At 33.1% G+C, this 21,874-nt stretch overlaps 1 protein-coding gene across 3 annotated transcripts in view; it reads left to right on the top strand.

Moving 5' to 3' along the window:
- LOC126879484 (ubiquitin carboxyl-terminal hydrolase 32) overlaps positions 1-21,874 on the top strand; it is a 249,433-nt gene that overhangs the window by 129,633 nt on the left and 97,926 nt on the right. For all 3 annotated transcript variants that reach the window (XM_050642522.1, XM_050642523.1, XM_050642521.1), the window contains exons 3-4: positions 4,489-4,713; positions 11,251-11,466. In XM_050642522.1, coding sequence (XP_050498479.1) covers positions 4,489-4,713; positions 11,251-11,466 — 441 coding nt within the window. The remainder of the gene's footprint in view (positions 1-4,488; positions 4,714-11,250; positions 11,467-21,874) is intronic.

Genomic DNA, 21,874 nt, shown 5'->3' with positions numbered 1-21,874 from the left:
ATCTTCTCTCACTGACTCACACAAAAAGCATATACATCCAAACATACAAATTATACATCCTCCAAGGACAAAATAATCGGTTATAAACAACCAAAACTCAACAAACGTTACTACTAAATTTTCAACCGTAATAATATTAGCAATAATTTTAAAGAAATCATTAAATGAAAATAATTTAAAAATGAATAACCATTTTCAATTTCGTTGCAACACGAAACTACAGCCGCATCATTATTCCAGTTCAATCAAAGAGTGCCGCAAGCACCCCTACCGGTTTCGAAACTTATTAGTCTCTCATCAGGAGGCACATATGCTGCTCTCTCTGACCCAACTAGGACAAACCCCGGCGTGCAGTCACGGATTGCAACGAACGAAATGGCATGGATGCCCTAGCTTCCTTACGGTATTCTTTTTAGTTTTTTGAAAACAATTTACTTTTTTCCGCGGGCCGCAAAAAAATGTATAAAGGGCCGCATGTGGCCCGCGGGCCTCACTTTGCCCACCCCTGGTATAGAGTATAGAGCGTAACAGTATTAAGTCAGCTACTCACGATACTGCAGCGTCGTTCAGTTTTGTCGAATTCGAATAATTGACAAAAATTTTTATCGTGTGTGACCGTGCATCCAGCAACATCGTTACAATTTGACCGCAGAGAGACTGGACTGTATGCTCCATTACTACAGAATTGATATCATCGACAATTTTGTCGAATGGCATCGCAGTACCGTGAGTGGTCGACTTATGAGACAGTCCTTTGACTAGACACTACTTAGACAGACTATGACCTTTTTGATCTGTCGATATGTGTCTTTATTCTTGTGCTGAGCACTCTATGTAGTCTACTTAAACTGTTTTAATACAGTGGAACCTCGATAACTCGGATTAATCGGGACTACGGCCCATCCGGGTTAGCCGGAGAATATGGTAAAAATTAATAAAATACGGTATACTTACAGATAAACTCCGTTATAATTGAAATACGACTGTATTACACAGAATACGGTCACAATCGGAACGATGTTATGTTATTTAAGAACAGTGGAGACTAAGATCATTGTTTAAAAATGAATTTTTTAAATAGTCTTTTAGTCTTTTTTAACACTAGAAGCACCAACATTTTTGCATACCTAGAAGCACCGGAGCGGTCAAGATGACGGGTATTATAATTGTCTATCGCCAGTCGTTTTCATATCGTTTTTTTAATTGAAAAAAAAAACTATATTGAGTTAGTACCCACTAACAAAAGACATTTAGTTAATTTAAATAAATTATTTAATTATTTAAGCACAATTTACGTACACTTCGCGTCAAAAAAAACTGGTACAACTCTTATAACCGAAAATCGTGTTTTTCAAGTTGTGTAAGTTGATCTTGTCACAAGTGTCATTCCAATTTCTAGGGAAACGTTGCCAGTTCAACGAGAATATTTATATCAAACTAGGTAAAAACGGGGCTGTGCGAGAGACCGCATTTTTTAATATACTTACTAAAAACTAAAACAATTGTAATTTTCCGTCATCTCAATTAAGTATCCATACATTGATTCGTGTTTTATTATAATTTATGAAAATATTTCAATTCAAAAATAATGGCAGATAATAAATCTTGACATGACTTTAAATTATTATGTTTAATGTCAAATCGAGAGGTGTGATTGGTTTCTCGTAAATTGTAGGACAAAACTGCATTAAGTTGTGTAGAATAAATAAAACACACTGGAAAAATTAAAAATTTAATTTGAAATTAATACAAAATGAATAACTTTTACAGTGAACAAGTGTGTAATTTAAATATATGTACAGTAGAGCGTCGATAATCCGAACCCTGGTAATCCAAACGTTCGCTAATCCGAACGCAAAAAAATATAAACTTAAAAAATGTGATCGCGTACCGAATTTTTGGATTTAATATGACAATATGGGCAAAATATGACGGCGGATTTTTGTTTTATTTATGCAGAAATACATACAATATATTTGTTTATTATGCTGGTGTTTTATTCCTTGTAACTAAAACGTATGTACACATGTACTATGTTTATGAGCTTTGCATGTATTTTGAACATATGTTCGATAATCCGAACAATTTGATAATCCGAACTACCCCTTTACCAATTAGTTCGGATTATCGACGCTCTACTGTATTACAATTCGAAATATAAATTTTAAACGTTATTTTTTTGTATTTAGATTTAGTGCAATTCCGTTATCTGTGATGGCAACAACGAAGTGATTCACGAACAATAATTGTCAGTCTGAACACAGGTTTACATTGGGAAAAAAAAGTGTACCAGTTTTATATGACGCGAAGTGTACAACATTTGTAGTACCAAATTTTTTTTAATTTTGCTTGTACAAGACCTACACACAAATTTTTTACATAGGTATATGACTTTCACATGTTTTATTTTAATTTTAGTTCCCAGTTTTCCACTTCTTCTTCTTCAGGTGCTATCTCTGCTACGGAGCTTGGCAATCATCATAGCTATTTTAATTTTTAAGTCAGTAGCTCTGAATAGTTGTTTTGAGCTGCATCCAAACCATTCCCTCAGGTTCCTCAGCCATTAAATTCGTCTTCTTCCGATGCTTCTTCTGCTATCTACCCCTCCTTGCATTATGAGTCATAGGATGCCATACTTCTCGCTCCGCATCACATGCCCGAGATATTGTAGCTTTTGTCACTGCCTACGTTTATTATTTGATTGAGGTGTTGTATCTCTGATTTGTTTCCGTTGATATTGCCCTGCCCTTAGTCAGATGATCTTGTCGCAATTCTTCTGCTAACTGAAGTAGGAAAGTTTTCCCAGATATTTGACAACCAGTAAATTCCTTATACAGAATCCAAGCATTTCTTCCTACCATATCTAAAATATTAAAAAAGCCTGCAACGGCCATCTTCTTGAAGCTGATTTGGTTGAGCACTGTATGGCCATCTGATCTACAACGTCTACTCCGTATTTTGTATGTTTGTAATATCTGGAACACGTAATGAGGGGACCGCGATATGAAAAGTTAAGACTGATAATACAGGGAAAGATAAGAGGCGGAAGGAGTATAGGAAGAAGGAGAGTGTCATGGTTGAAGAATTTAAGGGACTGGTTTAAATGCAGTTTTATAGAACTCTTTAGAGCAGCGGTAGATAGAGTAAATATAGTGATGATGATATCCAACCGCCGACTAGGAGAAGGCACTTGAAGAAGAAGTAAGTAGTGGTTTTAGGTTTCTCCTTTTTGTCTATGCCTATTTCAATATTGTTATGAGTATAGAGAATTCAGCACTAAAACATTTTTGATCATTTTTATCTGGTACACCTGGTTTCCCTGGTTAGCTCAAGTCTTCGTGTATGAACATTTTTGAGTTGTATAATTCCATCTTTTCGTTTTTATTGACGGAGGAGTATCCTTTCTTGTTCGGTTTATTGTTCCAGTAATGCTGGTATTCTTTCGTAATACTTTTTATGTGTCGTGATATTTCTTCCCTTATTTACAAATGGGCTCATTAGACGGCTAATTACATGTTCCCCTAGAAGTTGATTGTCTGGTCGTTGTTCATCTTTCCATAGGTAAGGAAATCCGTGCAATAAATATTTGGACTAGACATTAGCTGTAAGCCAGAATTTGATTCCAAACTTAGCGGGTTTATACGCCATGTACTGGGTGAAGTGACATCTTGCCTTTGTGGGAAAAAGCTGTTCGTCGATAGATATATTTGAGCTAGTTGTAGGTGTAGCAAAATATACAATTCTCTATAAATAGGTTCTATATTGCCGACGCAAGTGCAAATTTATCTGTTGATCATCGCTCAGACCTGGTACTTCTCCTCCGTAATAAAGACCGCATTTTTTCTAGGTAGACATCAACATATTCAAAAAGTAATTACACTAAGTACCTACCTGCAAAAGAGAACTTGTAATCCTTAAATATATGTAGCAAAGTCCTAAATTTTTATGTTTCTAGAATAACTACAAATAAGTAGTAATACAGAGGTTCAAAAATAGAAAGTAGTCAAAATGACCGCCCTGGTGCTTCCAGGTATATATTAACACATCTCAAAAAGTAATTACACTAAGTACCTGTAAAGTAGGAATTATAATCCTCAAGTAGATCTAGGAAAAGTCCTAAATTATCAACTTTCTAAAACAACTAGGAATAGGTAATACAGAGGGTCAAAAATAGAAAGCAGTCAAAATGACCGCTCTGGTGCTTCTAGTGTTAAACAATGCTAAGACAGTTTGAAACAAATAAAGGAATAACAGGTGCCTGTTGTTTCCGGTAATCCGAGATAATGAACGTCGCTCTGCCACCGTGTGCCATGAGTCATTTTTACTATCGTATAGTTCAAATTATCCCCAGTATCTCTCAAATATATTAGATACATACATTGTTATTGTTAAAATGTTTGTCTGATGAAAATCGGTCCGGGTTATCGGGAGCCGACTTATCGGGGTTCCACTGTAATTTGCTGTTGACCATTGTTGTTTTATTTTTAGATTCTTATGGACTCTCTACTGTAACGATTCCGCCACTCATCTCACAAGGAGCGAATTTAAGACTGCATTACAAATAGAAGGAGGTCTACCTCCGGATAGTAAATCGAGTAACGCATCTGGGGACCGAACTGTCATATCGCTTTTCAGTAATCAAGATAAGGTTAGCTTCGAAGACTTCAGGGCGTGGATCACATATAAAAAGGAGTCTACGATACTATCAAAATGGTAAGTTGATATTAAACTTTATCTACAGTTATAGAAGTGCCTTGATACCTCAGAAACGAAATCTTATATAAATATCATTTTACCCCATCCAAATAGGTCATATAAAATGTAGGGTAGTTATTTTTGTAAGATTACGATTAAAATACAAATGTAAAAACACATTTTTTTTATTTATCACGTTCACGGTTAGATTCAAAAGTATCCTCATCTGGTGGTGTAGCTTTTTGAATGCAGCTCCGGCGGTAAAACTCTAGAAAAACAAATTCCTTCTATATTATATGATCCAAAAAAAGAAGTCTTACCGCAATATGTGAGTTATCGCCACAAAACTGTATCTAAAAGACTAAAAGTACTTGACATCGCACAACAAACAACATACCCAAAGTCTTAGCAGTATTTTATACCGTATATCCAGATAACTTAGAAAATGTTAATATAAACATTTTTAATAGGTACTTGGATATAGAAAGTGCGTCTGTGTCTAGGACACTAAATGGGTTACACGGCAAAAGTACTCGTACTTTTTAATTAGTTCAAACACAGACGAAATTAATTATATGAATCAAATATGGATGTGTCTTGGCAGAGCACAATCAAAATTTTGAGGGTAGTTATTACTAGAAAAATTAAAATGCTACACTATGTTCTATGGTTTTGTATGGGATTCAATTGCGCTCTATGAAGATATTCAGCTCCAACCGTTTTATGAGAAGTTTTTCAAATTTGAAAAACCACAAAAATCGCCACTTTTCATTTTTTTTTTTTGTTATATGCTACGTACTTATTGGACCATCCTCGTACTTAATAACTAAGTTCTTATAAGCAATTATTTATTTTTAGATCGTTAAAATAACTTTCGTTTCTTATTGATTTTCTAGAATTTAAAACCTTGTTTTGTTTGTTTTCTAAGTAGTATTATCATAGGTTAAAAAATGTAAATGAGGTATTTATTAAATTTAACCATTTTATTAGTTCTCGGAAACGCGTACAAACAATACAACAATAGATTTTTAATTACCTATGTTCATGATAAACACTTCCAGTATTTAGAACGTTTAGATTGCTTGTCAGCCTCATTTTATGCCAGGAAACGTTTTGTTTGTGGCCCTACATATTGACCAGATTCTTCGTATTCTGAAAAATGAGTTTTGCGTTTGATTGACTGTCAAAAAAACAGGAGCAAAAGGAACTAAGGCGTTGAATGAATTTTATTGTCATATGGTTAATTGACCTCAAAAAACGAGATAATCTGTTGGTGCTACCAAATAGAGCCTTGCCTTTTTGAGATATGTGTAAATGGCACCCCCCTTTAAGATAGACAAAATGCCCTCACTCCCAGAATTCAATTTTTTTCATTTTTGACGTTTTGTGAGATTAAAAAATAAGACAGCGCAATTTTAGCCACCACCCCTCCCTTCTCCCCTACCAGCAAGAACGTCATTTTTTCGTTTCCGTTTTTTTTTTCGATGGGTTAAAAAAACTTGTTGATTTTTATAGACCCGTAGGTTAAGTGTACATAACCCAACAATGGATTTTTGTTTTCGAAAAATGCTGTAACTATTTTTGGGTGTGGCTGCATATCGTGTTTTTTTGTATTTTATCAAAAAATATATTTCTGATTTTTTTCCAGATTTTTTCTTAAGGTGCGTCACATTCAAAAATCCGAAATACTGTTTTTAGGGGTTTTGGGTGATTTTCTCCATTTTATAGATTTAAAAATAGATTAAATCAAGGTTTTTTTATATATTATACAGGGTGTAACAAAAATACAGGGCATAAATTTAATCACATATTTTGGGACCAAAAATAGTTCGATTGAACCTAACTTACCTTAGTACAAATGTGCACAGAAAAAAAAGTTACAGCCCTTTGAAGTTACAAAATAAAAATTGATTTTTTCTAATACATATTTCGAAAACTATTAGAGATTTTTTATTGAAAATGGACATGTGGCATTTTTATGGTAGTAGCATCTTAAAAAAAAGTTAGTGAAATTTTGACACCCCATAAAAATTTTGTGGGGGTTTTGTTCCTTTAAACCCCCCCAACTTTTGTGTACGTTCCAATTAAATTATTATTGTGGTACCGTTAGTTAAACACAATGTTTTTAAAACTTTTTTGCGTTTTAGTACTTTTCCGAAAAGTCAGTTTTTATCGAGATATTTTGAATATTTGTCAAATCCACCACATATTTGTATATCGTCGCTGATTTGCAAAAAGGGGCCAAGTGACATTTTTACTAAGTGGAACTTAGCTCCTTTCTACACAACTAGTTAAAAAAAATGTTACTTGGCACCAAAAAATTATGAGACTATCTGAACAACAGTAATTAATGCACTTGATCCCTTTTTTACAGAATAGATAGAACCTTCGTACCTATCATTTTTGCACATAACTCCTCTTTTGAATAAAATGTCACTTGGCACCTTTTTGCAAATCAGCGACGATATGGTTAAGTATAATTATGGAGACTAGGTAGTAATATGAAAATTTATTTACGATTTACATTTTTAGGTATATTTTGAACCATATTAAAAAAGAAGCCACATCTCGATAAAAGATGTCTTGTCGAAAAAATACAAAGAGGCAAAAAAGTTTTAAAAACACTGTGTTTAACTAATGGTACCGCAGAAATAGTTTAATTGGAACGTACACAAACATTATTTGGAGTGTTTAAAGGAACAAAACCCCCATAAAATTTGTATGTAAACATATTAAAAAAGAAGCCGCAACTCGATAAAAACTGCCTTATCGAAAAAATACTAAGAAGCAAAAAAGGTTTAAAAATATTGAGTGTAACTAATGGTACCACAATAATAATTTAACTAGATCGTACACAAAAGTTTGGGGGGGTTAAAGGGAACAAAACCCCCATAAAATTTTTATGCGGGGCACAAATTTCACTATAATTTTTCTTTAAGATGTTCCTGCCATAAGAATGCCACATGTCCATTTTTAATAAAAAATCTCTAATAATTTTCGATATATTCGAAAAAATCGATTTTCATTTTGTAACTTCAAAGGGCTGTAACTTTTTTATGTGCATATTTGTACTAAGGTAAGTTAAGTTCATTCGAACTATTTTTGGTCCCAGAATATGTGATTTAATTTATGACCTGTATTTTTGTTACACCCTGTGTATAATTTTAAGTAAATAAATACTTAAATCATTCAAAAATTGGGCGAAACACCTTTAAAACCCAAAAAACTGTTTTTAGAGTTTTTAAGGTATTTTGTGAGTTTAAAAAAAAACGTTTTTCGCATTTTTAAAGGTGGCGCACTTTACGGAAAAATCTGGAAAAGGTCAGAAACCTATTTTTTTGATAAGATACACAAAATAAAAAAATAGATATGCATCCATCTCAAAAAAATGAGTTATACGCTTTTTCGAAAAAAGTCCATTTTTAGCTTACGTACACACCTACGGGTCTATAAAAAAAAATAGATAAGTTATGTAAAAGCCCCAATTATGCGCGAGAACTTTTGAAATTTTTAAATTGATTGCAACTCATCAAAAAAATAATAAGAATAAAAAATTACGTTTTTAGTGGTAGGGGGAGGGGGTGGTGAGCTAAAAATTGCCCTGTATGTTAATATTTAATCACATACAACTTAAAAAAATGAACAAAAAAATTAATTCTGGGAGTGAGGATATTTCACCTATGTACCCTTTGTCGTCTCTTTTTCGGTTGTAGAGATTTAAATTTCCTATCGAAATTTTTAAAGTCCCAAATTATTATTATTTTTTGTTGTTTGACGTATAACTTTTTTTGGGCACACTTAATGTATCGCTTCATATAAATGAAAGCTTATGCAGTTTCCGTTAAAATTGTGGTTTAGAAACGTTTGTACGTAAAAATTTTACTCGAGTTTGAAATTAGCCCTTTTTCTTCGCTTCTGTCAGAACATATTATTTGGTATTTGTACATGAAAAAATATATTTATTTTGTGTTCAATAAATCATTTATCTAAGGGTGATTTAATGTTAAAAATAAACTTACCTGATGCAGTGCATTCCATCGCAAACTGGTAAACAATTTAACACGTTGACGGACAGTGCGTCAAATGTATAAGCAAGTGTAGTGCCACTATATGAATTTTGCAAAGTAGAATAGGGAAATTGCTGAATTTCTTTGAGCGCTTATAGGTAAAGTTTATGGAAACAATAAGGTATTTAACATTTTTTGTAAACATATGGACGACGACCATGGATATCGTGTCACATTTCATATGCATGTAATCTACGGATTTTTTATCACAACTCGTTATTTGAAAAATGTGGTCTATAGACGTTGTGTCGCATTACATCAATGGAAATTAGACGTCTATAGACGTTCTGTCCGTCAACATGTTAAGTAGTTTATATAATTAAATTGCTTATTGAAAATGGTGAAGATTTCGAAACGTTTAAGCAATAATAGTTTTTATTTATTATAGACCAGATTTTCCTAACGGATATTGATTGCTTCTTGGACTTTTTCTTCGAGGTTTCTTTTATTTATGCTCAAGACCATTTTCAGACTTTTGTTGGTAATTGTTTGTAGGACTTATCTGATAAGATATCAGGTTAATAGTTGTCTTACTACTGCACATTTTTGTGACAATGTTTCTGTAAAAAAAGACTCTTGTCGTGTCCCTATTTGATTAGGGTGACGTAGTTTATGGCGACTCTATATCTTGGTTACTTAAAAAGTCAATCCAAAAAATCCAAAATAGTTGTGTAAGATTTTCATATAGAATTCCATATAATCACCATATAACTTCTTACCTTAATCAACATAACATCCTCAAAATGGTTTATCGAAGAAGGCAACACATGTATAATTTTATATACAAAATTGTTAAGACTGGGAAACCTCCATATTTAAAAGAAAAATTTTCAGATTTGTCTAAAATACATACTACACGGGACACTGGAACATTTCTTCTTCCGCGTCACAGAACTGCGGCTTTCCAAAAATCATTTTCTTATCTAGCTGTCAAAATGTGGAACGGGCAGCCAACAAGAATAAAAAACTTGTCTCTGGTTTACTTTAGAAAGTACATAAGAAACATGTTATTACAAGAACAACTTAACTAAATTAAATTATTAAGAGGAAACAGTAGCGATCAACAGGTAGCAAAAACGCGTTCCAAGATTGCGGCTGTAATTTTGAATATTTTTTCGAGATATTTGGCACACGTATTCGTAATATAATAAAGAATGGCAGTACAGAGCCCAATTTGAAAAATATATTAATATGTATGTGGAAATTACTCTGTAATTAAACACAATATTAAAAAAACGAGCCTGTACCGCCATTAAGAAGAACAAAAAAATACACTTTCTTCAAATAAACTTTTTTATCCGATGCCTAGAATTTGTGCCATTTTGGAACTACTAAAATTTTTTATTTCATTAATAGTATGTATGTAATAAACAAATTATTTAAAAGAAAAAAACTTAAATAAAAAAATATTGTTCTCATCCGTTTTAAAAAAATGTGAAAACGTTGAAATATAATTCAACTTTTTCACCCACTTTTTTTTAAATGGGTGAAAACAATATTTTTTACTTAAGTTTTTTTCTTTTAAATAATTTGTTTATTATATTCGTTTACAAAAAGTTAAATATTAAAATTTTTTCTACTCTGTTATTTTCTTTTTTAAACCTACTTTGGCAACGCTGTGTTGAGAAACCTACGACACGAAGTGGGTTGTTGGAGCTACCTCGCTTTGCCGGCGTATATCTTCTAGCCCGTTTTAAATGTATAATAAATACATGTCTCTTTGTCGCTCTCACTAAAGGCCCATACCAACCATGAGAAATTTCTCAATTTGTATATCGCCGGCGTCTACGAAAAGTATAACTCCGAAAAATGCCGTTAAACGTAGAACTTTCAATGAACGATGCGAAAAATATTATTTTCGATTATATGATTGTGAAAATTATAATCCCTAATAAAGTGTTAGCGAAAAAATTTATTTTTTGAGGAGTATCAGCAAAAAACATAATTTCTGTTTGTGGGTCCTCGAAAATTATAATTACTAAAAAGTTCTCAGAAATAATTGTTTTCGTCGGTAGAAACAGAAACAGAAAGGGAAATAATTGTTTTCGTCGGCATCTATTATGAACTAAATCTTTTCGTTATAAATATTTTGGGAGTTATAATCTTTGTGGACAAGCCTATAAAAAAATTGTATCGCCAACACTTATGAAAGAGTTATTATTTTCACTGGAAATGTATTAGGAATCACATTAATCATAAGTACCAGCGATATATATGTAATATTAAATATTACTTCTCCTTTGGGTCTTTTCGCAAATGTCTATGTGGTAGACTTCGTGGATCGGTTGTATAATCGTGAGAAGATCCTTTTTGTCTAACAATGTTATTTATTTTCTGTTGTATATTGTAATATTCTGTTTTTGACAAAATAAACCTTTTGTATTTGTATAAAATATTGATGAAACTGGCTATGAATTTAAAAATGTCATAAATTAAAACTTGTTTAATTCATAATGGGTAATACATCTAATTGAACAATTATTTTTAGGCTTTTATCAAATCCATGCGTATCACTGAGCTCAGAACTGGAAACGCCCACCTTTTATCAAACTTTAGCTGGAGTAACCCACTTGGAGGAACAGGATATTTGCGAGTTAGAAAAGTGCTTCTGGGCCTTACAGGCTTCGTCGGCTACTTCTAATCTAGATTTTAATTGCTTGAAGTCTCGTGTATGTCCACCTGTACCTCTAAAAGCGTGTAAAGGGTAAGTATTGCTTAAATCATTTTTATTGTCCTTAAATTCAAAAATAGAATAGTCATAAAGTAATCAAATGGCGTATCAAATATCAATAAAGGTATCAAATACAAGAAAAAAACATGAAATCGGTTTTAATTAACCTAAGTCATCTTTGCAATGTGTTAACTGTGTGTTGAAAGTAAAAAACATGCAATTAAATGAGAAACTTTAGTTATATATATATATATATATATATATATATATATATATATATATATATATATATATATAATATATATTATATCGGTTTTATAGCGTTCTACGCCTTTCCGTTCCTAATCGCCACTCCTTTCTATTGTGGCAGTCTTCCCCTCTTATTAAATACGCAAAAAGAACAAAACGTTTATTTAATCATGTTTAAAATAGAGACTGCACAAAAATATTCTTCTCTTCTCTACTTAACATCTCCACTGTTATGGTTATCATAATTTTTATTCACTATAGCTCTGAAGCGTAAGACTCTCTGATCAACAAACTAATAAATTCTGTATGCAGCGAGGAGTACGGCAAGGAGACACCATCTCACCTAAGCTGTTCACAACCCTTTTAGAACACACTTTTAAGAAGGCAGAAGGAAGAACAAGTTATATCACGCTTCCTTAGAAGTCGGACTAAAGATTAACATCAACAAAACGCAAATAATGACTAATCTAAATAAAGACGCAAATATTGTTGTTGATGGACTGGATATATATTGAGCAGACTGCATCTTATAAGTACTTGGAACATGAAATTCGGTTGGGAAGAGATAACCAGACGTGCGAACTCCCACGTCGCATAGGATTAGCCTGGACAGCGTTTGGTAAACTGAGCTATGTATTTAAATCGGACTTACCCATATGCCTGAAAAAGAAAAGCTTTGGCCAGTGTGTATTGCCTGTACTCACTTATGGAGCGGAAACATTAACACTCACAAAAAAGTTAGTGAACAAGATTCGCATAACTCAGAGGGCTATGGAGCGCCAGATGTTGGGTGTCTCCCTGAGGAACCGAATCCCAAACGAAGAAATACGTCGTATAACAAAAACAACGGACGCCGTCGAAAGTGGAACTGGACAGGACACGTCGCCAGATTGTCAGACAATCGATGGACAAAACGTATTGTCGAGTGGAGTCCACGAGAAGAAGCACTACGGAGCAGAGGGCGACCACCAACCAGAGGGCGACCACCAACCAGATGAGATGACGATCTGAAGCGTATTGTCAGCAACTGGATGCAAGCCGCACAAAACAGAGAAAGATGGAAAGAGCTGAGGGAGACCTATGTCCAGCAGTGGACGTGTACGGGTTGATGATGATGATAGCTCTGAAGGAAGGCGACGAAGACTGATTAAACCACTCGCATAGCTACGAAGCCATGATGTTATTCTACGATCGGGACACACAGAAAAGTACCACGACAGTCCGAAAAATTAAGATCACACAACATAATTACATTATTTTTAATATTTTAGGTATTTTTGTGCACAGACATCAAACTTCAAATTATTTAAGATTTACATGAACGTATGCCCACCTGCTTTAGTGTTCTGATTTGCAAATGCATATGGTTCTTCTCAGGGGCTTTTTCAGTGTGACGCAGGTGACAGAAAAAAGGCACGTCCGTGATACATGCACATGTATAACAGTTATTCCAGTTGTTGATAGATGGCGCTATAATCGAAAAAAAAAAGATTTAGGTTTATCGATTTACTGATTATTTACCTATTACATATGTATCCGAATATAATTTAACCCTGGAATGCTACCTGGGGTACACTTGTACCCCAACCTTGTTTGTAAGTTACACCAATTTGCAGTAGTGGGTGTGGAAAATATGAAAATAAACTTGTGAATAATAATATAATAAAATATTTTTGTATACAAAATAAATTCTTAACATGTTATCTTAAGATTGTTTCTGTCGTAAGTTCTTAAAACATACATATATAAATATTTTAGGTCGATTTTATTTGGGGTACCATTGTACCCCTATGTAGCAGATTGAGTTTAAAAAATAAGTGTTGCAATCCAGGGTTAAAGTTCTTCTGAGTCTTTCAGTGTGTCGAGAGAATCATATCATAGCATGACATTTTAATTAAAACTGACAATTGTCAGAATCGTAATCGTAATTTGGTATAAAAACAAATTAATTGTGTTTATTTTATTTATAAAAAGGTCTATACCAGTGGTTCTCAACCTTTTATGTCTGGCGACACACCTTCTGATATTTTTTCATATTCGCGACCCATCCCTCGCCCATGATGATACGCTATTCTGTACTCTGTACGTCACTCAGCTACTGTCAGAGCCACGCCGCAACCCACCTGAAATCTGCTCGCGACCCACCGGTTGGGAAACGCTGGTCTATACAAATCTTTGATTTGTATAGTTTTATAAATTATACAGATTATAGTCGTATAGATAATACATAAATAATTTTTTGTTCGATTATAGCGCCATTTATCAACAACTACAATTAGGGCCGGTTGTTCGAACGCTAATCAACAATGATCACTATCAAATATTTAATTACTGTCACAACTGTCAATGTCAACTTTGGTTGGGTTGCTCAAAACATAATTGATTATGATTATGAGATAAGTTAATCAATTAACATAACAATTATTAACATAATTGATTAACTAATTTCATAATTGTAATCAATAATTATGTTTTCAGCAACAAAATCAAAGTTGACATTGACAGTTGTGACAGTAATTAAATATTTGATAATGATCATTTTTGATTAGCGTTCGAACAACAGGCCCTTAACGTTATAAATGATTTTAATCACGGACGTACCTTTTTTTCTGTCACTTCCAACTTAATGCCTTAGAAAGAAATCGAACAACTGTGACGCACTGAAAGATGTCTGTGAGAAGGAAAATATCTACGTATCACCCCACTAACGTTCAACCCCTGATATGTCGGTACACAAAAATAAAAAAAATAAAACAAAATGTAGTTACGTTTGTGTGATCCTAAGCCACCGAGTCGTAAATGAACAAGACAAAGAATTTAAAAAAATAGACAAAAGGTAACGTTTGGCTTTTCGACACGTTAAAATGGGTAAGGTAAAAGTATACACTTTAAAATCGCAATTCAGATAAGACGTTCCTGATCAAAAATATTGTATTTTGTTTATAAAATATTGAACTATATTTATATTAACTCTAAAGTTACATAAATTACTATAAAAATCATAAATGTTTAATAAACGTTGTGCTTAGTTATACTTCTTATTAAAGATAAGAAAATTTATGAAAATTTATTTTGAATGTATATTTACCTAAATTTGTTCTATTTTTAAGATCAATGACAATTTCTAATTTTAACTTTATTGTTTTCAGTACCTTATCGAGTACTTTCCCATGCAGATAACCGATATGTTAAAACTATATCAATATTATTCCAAAAGCTTTATTTGACAAGTTTTTTGAACATGTTTACTTTCTTCACTATTTTTTGTCGGAGCAGTAGTTATCAGTGCATCAGTCAAATCGAATAAATTCGTTATCTTAATAATAGTACATATTTACAAAAAAAATGCAGTAGCAACACGTTAATTTTACATTTTTCGAGGGGTATTGACGCACATGGAACGTAATGCTGTCTGTTAGTAAATTCCTATCGTTATTGTAAAGCTTCGGTGGTATAGTGGGCAATGGAAATGCTTATAAGTGTTGCTTTATGTGCTTATTGTTTTTTATCAAAGTTTCATGTAGGTGTGCAAATGATCGCCTGGTGTAATAGGCTTTGAATGTTTTAATGACTCCCTAATCCATCGCTTAAAGTCAGCTGGTTGTATTAGGTGGCAAACATTTGATTTTCACACCTTGGTCAAAGCTAGTTAAAGTGGTAGAATGATGACCTGATGCGTTGTCGATATGATTGGATGATGACTAAACCTATTGACTGAATGACTAAAATATTTGATTAAATAGTATTGACAATGATTCTAAGGCTACTTGAGGAAGTCTGTTAATCATACTGTACCGGGTGTCCCAATAAGAATGGCGCTCGGCCATATCTCAGGAACCGTTTATAGTACAGCTTTGAGAAAAAAATATTTATAACAAAAGTCGCCTCGGGAAAAGCCTGGAAATTATTTTCATAATTGTAGGTCCACCGCTAGAGGGCGCAATTGAATATCAAAAATTAAAAAATCAAAATTTTACAAAATTTACCTAATTAAAAGGGCCTGGAAATCCAATCATCGTATTCTTCATAAAATTCTACGCATATTTGATTTCACAAGTTTAAGTCTACCTTTGCAAATAAGAGGTGGGGGTGAGTGGGAACCTTCTTATGAAAAAATGGCTGTAAGTCCGGTTCTGCTAAATCGAATTTTGCATACTTGGTCTTGTTGAAAGCAGCTCTTTTTCTTCGATGTAAGTGTCTTATTTTTGAAATAGCCTAATAAGTAACATGCAAGCTAAAAGGCGTTATTTAATTATTTTTAGAAATCTAGTTTTCTTTAGAAAATATTAAATACAAGTATGCATTTTTAATCCTGTATTACAAAATTAGACCAAATTAGCAACATAGTACCGAAAACCGCATGTCGATACCTTTTTTCTATCACGAGATATCTTAAGAAATCTGTAAATTTTAAACGTAACTGTTACTGTCACCGGTAAACAAGGTTAAGGAAAAGTAGTGTGCTATGGAAAAAACAAATAAACATTTTCCAGATGTAAAAGTGTATAATTAATTAAAACAACAATAAGACAAACAACACTATAAAATATAACAACGAACTAAAAGCAACTACTTACTTAGTCTTAGTGACTGCCTAAATGTTCAAATTGTTGCCCATCATTTTCGATGCAAGCATTTACTCTTTCAAGAGTAGATTGGATAGCAACAGATTTAACTGTTTTAGACTTTTATTTATGGGGACGGATTAAAGACCTTGTTTTTGCCGCTAGGCCCGCTACTCGATAAAACATTATCTAGAATCTAGAGAATACGAAACGCCATTCAAAGCACGGCGAAAGCAGAAATTGAGACTGCTGTTCAATCTACTCTTGAAAGAGTAAATGCTTTCATCGAAAATGATGGGCAACAATTTGAACATTTAGGTCGTCACTAAGTAAATAGTTTCTTTTATTTCTTTGTTTTATTTTATAGTGTTGTTTGTCTTATTGTTGTTTTAATTAATTATATATGTTAACATCTGGAAAATGTTTCTTTGTTTTTTCCATAGTACACTACTTTTCCTTAACTTCGTTTACCGGTGACATTAACAGTTGTTTAAAATTTACACGTTTCTTAAGATATCTCGAAATAGAAAAAAGGTATCGACATGCGGTTTTCGGTATTATGTTGCTAATTGGGTCTAATTTTGTAATACAGGATTAAAAACCCATACTTATATTTAATATTTTCCAAAGAAAACTAGATTCTGAAAATTATTAAATAACGCTTCCTAGCTTGCATATTACTTATTATGCCATTTCAAAAATAAGATACTTATATTGACAAAAAAGAGCTGTTTTCAACAAGACCAAGTATGCAAAATTCGATTTAGTAGAACCGGACTTACAGCCATTTTTTCATAAGAAGGTTCCCACTCACCCTCACCTCTTATTTGCAAAGGTAGACTTAAACTTGTGAAATCAAATATGCGCAGAATTTTATGAAGAATACGATGATTGGATTTCCAGTGCCATTTCATTAGGTAAATTTTGTAAAATTTTGATTTTTTAATTTTTTATATTCAATTACGCCCTCTAGCGGTGAACTTACAATTATGAAAATAATTTCCAGGCTTTTCCCGAGGCAACTTTTGTTATAAATATTTTTTTATCAAAGCTGTACTATAAACGGTTCCTGAGATATGGCCGAGAGCCATTCTTATTGGGACACCCGGTACATCGTTTGATCTACCTAAACCAAGGTTCGTATTATTTTAATTTATGACATTTGATATTTCCTCTCTAGAAATATCCTCCAGATCTTCATTGGATAGGATAACAATACATTTTGGATCTATTATATTTCAATTGATAAGTTATCTATGGTTTGTTTTTAAACCAGGAGGAATAAACTAAAAAGTCAGATTCACGCCCAAAAAAGTCATTAGAAAAATCACCCAATACATCTTCTTTAATGGTTGATCACATCGGCCTTCGACGGTAATCCATACATATTGTATTATACTAATACATCGCTAAAGAGTTCTAAATACAATTGTTTTTTTATATAAAACTGGAATAGATATCTAAAAATTAAAGGAATAACACAGAAATCACAAAAAATCGCCGATATAACTTAATTAACCTATGAAATTAATGCCAATAATGCCAAAATTTCATAAATGTCATTAGTGTCAAAATTTCCTAACAGTTTAGTAAACTTGCCTGAGGTTGGAGCAATTACAAACAAGTATTACGGCGCGGTAAATTTTAATTACTCCTGGTTTAAAAACAGACCATAATATATTCAGAGCTAAGTGTTTGATGGAAAATTTAAAGGAAATTATTGCATTTTGATGTAGAGAATTGTTTAACAGTTCGCCATATTTCTGCTAGAGAAATAATCCCTATTCAGTCCATTACAAAAGCATCTAAAACTATTTCTTTTTTTATTTTTAAATATTTGTTTACTATAGGCAAAGATTATTTTGATTTCAATATAGTTCTCAGTAATTACTTCTTCTTTATATTTCTTGATTTTATCTTTTCACAACTCGAGGAGGAAACAGGTAGTATGGGTCTCGAGTAAATGGCAAAGAGAAGACGAAATACAAGCTAATAACCAAACATCCAATACAAGCTAATAAGTATTAATGACCAAAACTTCGAAGTAGCAAAAAAGTTTAAATATCTAGGGGCGGTAATCACAGATGATAACCACATAGAAAAAGAGGTCTGAGCAAGGATAGCTGCAGGGCATAGAGTATTATACTCCCTATCATCATTAAGATTTAAGCTGCTAAAAAGACAATATAAATTAAGAAAATAATCGTTTTCGTTTTGAATCAATTCGAATCTCTTGCCATCCTCCGACACCTGATGTTTCGGAATCTATTCCTTGTCAAAGAGGCTTTACAATAAGACTGAATTGAACCATAACGAAAAGAAAGAACTGCAGATATTAAAATATTTACAACGAAGTGTGGTTAGACTGTCCTCTAACGGGGAATGATAAAATGAGTGAAAAATAATTTCAGCCACGAGTCCAGAAATCTGTTAACCGAGGTACAGTAGTACCAAGCGGCGCCGCTAGGAGAACACTCCAATAATGCGTCGCAGATTATTTTAATGAAACGTGGTCATTTTGTACTCTAAATACCGAGTAAGGTATGACAAAAAAGAAAATAATCGTTTTCGTTTTGATTCAATTCGAGTCTCTTGCCATCCTCTGACACCTGATGTTTCGGAATCTATTCCTTGTCAAAGAGGCTTTACAAGAAGACTGAATTGAGCCCAGTTGTTACATATGGAACTGAAACATGGACTCTGATCCAGCGGGAAATAAATAAGCTGCTGATATTTAAAAGGAACGTTATCAGAATAATATTTGGCCCTCAAAGAGATTAATTTACAAGAGAGTGGAAAGGCGTCGAATAGCTGAATTGGTGACTCCGTATGGTACCGGATAAGATGGCAGTCATGTGGTAAGATCAGAGAAAGACAGACTGTTAAGGCAGTATTTTTTGAGAGACAGTAGGCCGTCTCAGAAAAAGAGAGAAGGATGATGTTAAAGCTGATTTATCTAGAATTGAGGTACAACAATTGGAAATGGAAGCACAAGAAAATAGAAAATAGAGGGCTATAGTAAACGTGGCCAAAACTCACTCCGAGTTGTAAAGCCAGTCAAGAAGAAGAAGATATCTTTCCTCATTTTAATTAGATTTGAACATTCCTTGTCCCCCTATTTAAGTTGTCCAATAGATATAAAAACGAGATATATTACCAAAGGTTGTCCAAGTGTGTGGACCTATTTTTTGGGACATAATGTTAGAAGAACTGCTGGAACGGTTGGCTGTGAATCCTGAAGTTCTGGGGAGCATAGCGTATGCGGATGATTTGCTGCTTATCATAGATGCTAATTCAAGAAGAGAACTAGAAATAAGATCAAATTGTGTATTTGAAAATATAAATAAATGGATGAAAAAAGTTTAACTATATCAGAAACAAAAACAACATATAGCCTTATAAAAGGAAAACTTGAAAGAAATCCAATTATACAAATAAGAGGGAAAGCAATAAAAAGAAATAAAGACAACTAGATACCTTGGTATCATAAATCGATGAACCAAGACTCTTTACAAACCATGTAAATAGCGTTTGTGAAAAGACAGCGAAAGGCATGCATTGCATTGCAAGCCTAGCACAAAGAGAGTATAGAATTCCGTTCCAGCATATTATGCGCTGAGTACGATACTTGCCTCAATTGTAGGGTGCAGTGCAAGTGTATGGGCACACATACTAACAGATAATAAAAATATCGAAAAACTAAATAAAGCACAAAAACGTTTCCTTGTTAGAATGACAGGAGCCTTCAGTACTACAGCAACACCAGTTTTAACAGTCTTAACTGGTGTAATGCCCATGCACTTGAAGCACAAAAACGTGCATGTAGATATTGGCAAAGAAAAGAAAATTATGAAAAAATAATACAATTAATGGGAATAGAAATAAGAACAAAAAGAGAATTAGAAGAAATATTAAATAGAAAATGGCAAAACGAATGCGATAATTCCTCTAAAGCAACCCAAGTAGCAATTTGTCGACGCGACAACGTTGTCTACCGCGTGGCAACGTTTTGTTACAACGTTGTTATTGCCTAGAAGACGACCCAATTCTGCACTAATTTGGTGGACGATTTTTGAGTTGTCTTGACGTTGCCTAGGCAACCTTAAGCGTTGCATAAGACAACTGAAGCGACTATAAAAAGTGCCTGCGTGCAATGGTTGCTCAAAGAGTCGGACTGGTTATGTTTTTTTACCTATATAAAAAGTAAACTATTTTGACGTCATATCAGGTATTTAAATTTATATAATTACATAAATAAGGACTTATACCTGATGTGAAATTTATAAACGCATCTCAGATTACCGTCAAATATGGATATTCCACCTTTAAAAAACACACGCGCTCATTTTTTACCACCTTTTTAACAAAAAATATGTAAATTTAAAAAATCTAATTTTAATATAAAAGCCAGAATTTATGTTAAAGATGTTTTGTATAAATTTAATGTATTGATGGTGCTTTTAAAGGTATTAGAAAATGCCTGCATTTTTTATATTTTGTGTTTTTATTTTCTTTACATCCCAAAAAAACTAAAATGGTGCATTAAACAACATTACCAATATTACTTAAAATATACCTTATTACCAACCATAGACGGATGAGACAACCGAGAAGTCCAATCGCCGACCAAACACGGCCTGGACCGACTATCCCAACCACTTTAGAACGCACTCTCTTATTGGGTGACAGAGGTCATGTGACCAGTGCAATGAAGTGCATCATTCTCCTTAACAGCGTTGCCAAATTTAGTAGATATCTACTGTTTTGGTATATTTTTGATATTATCTAAAAAATTCTAGTAGGCAATGTTTTTTATTAGATGTTTGGTATATTTCAATATTTTGTTATCACTAAAATAAAATTTGCTTTTTAATAGTATTCACCCCATTTCTAAATTAATTTTCAGACATTTTGTTACAATTTCCCAATGTCATTACCGAAAATAAGATTCAGGACGTAGATGATGATAATAGATAGACAGAGAATAGACAAGGCGGAAACGGCGGGTTCGTTGGGAAAATATTCCCATGAGATATTTTTGCATAATCACATTCGTGAGACATCCCAGAATAAGGTTCAAGAAGTCGCCCACGAGAAAAGTGGGCCAATTTTTTTTTAACAATTTTTTTTAATCAAATTGAAAAAATAAATATTTTGGCCCGGGCTAATTTTTTTTAGATTTTTTGGACCATTCTGGACAAAAAAGGTCTCTTATAATTTTTCTCTAAAGTTGATCTTTTTCGAGTTAGAAGCAAGTTAAAATTTGAAAAACGCGAAAATGGCCATTTTTAAGGCTTAATAAGTCGATCAAAAATTATTATTTTGAAAGTCAGAAAGTGACTAAATCAAAGTTTAAAGTCACCGTTACATGATCCCGAAGAAATCTGTTTCATTAATTTACTACTAAGCTGTTATTTTTAATTAATAACAATGAGTGGTTGTATCGTATTGACGCTGCTGTAAATGTGAGTGCGAGGACTGCTGATAGCTTCTCTCTCGCACTCAGCATTTACAGCCCCGCACACGTGAATGGCGCTTATTATTATTACTTAAAAATAACAGCTTAGTAATAAAATAATGACGAAAATTTCTTCAGGATCTTGTAGGGGGGGCTTCAAACTTTGATT

This window comes from Diabrotica virgifera, chromosome 2, assembly GCF_917563875.1.
Source record: "Diabrotica virgifera virgifera chromosome 2, PGI_DIABVI_V3a".
In the NCBI taxonomy this organism is placed as follows: domain Eukaryota; kingdom Metazoa; phylum Arthropoda; class Insecta; order Coleoptera; family Chrysomelidae; genus Diabrotica; species Diabrotica virgifera.
The sequence above is the reverse complement of the archived record's forward strand: the minus strand, read 5'-3'. Positions and strand labels throughout refer to the sequence as shown.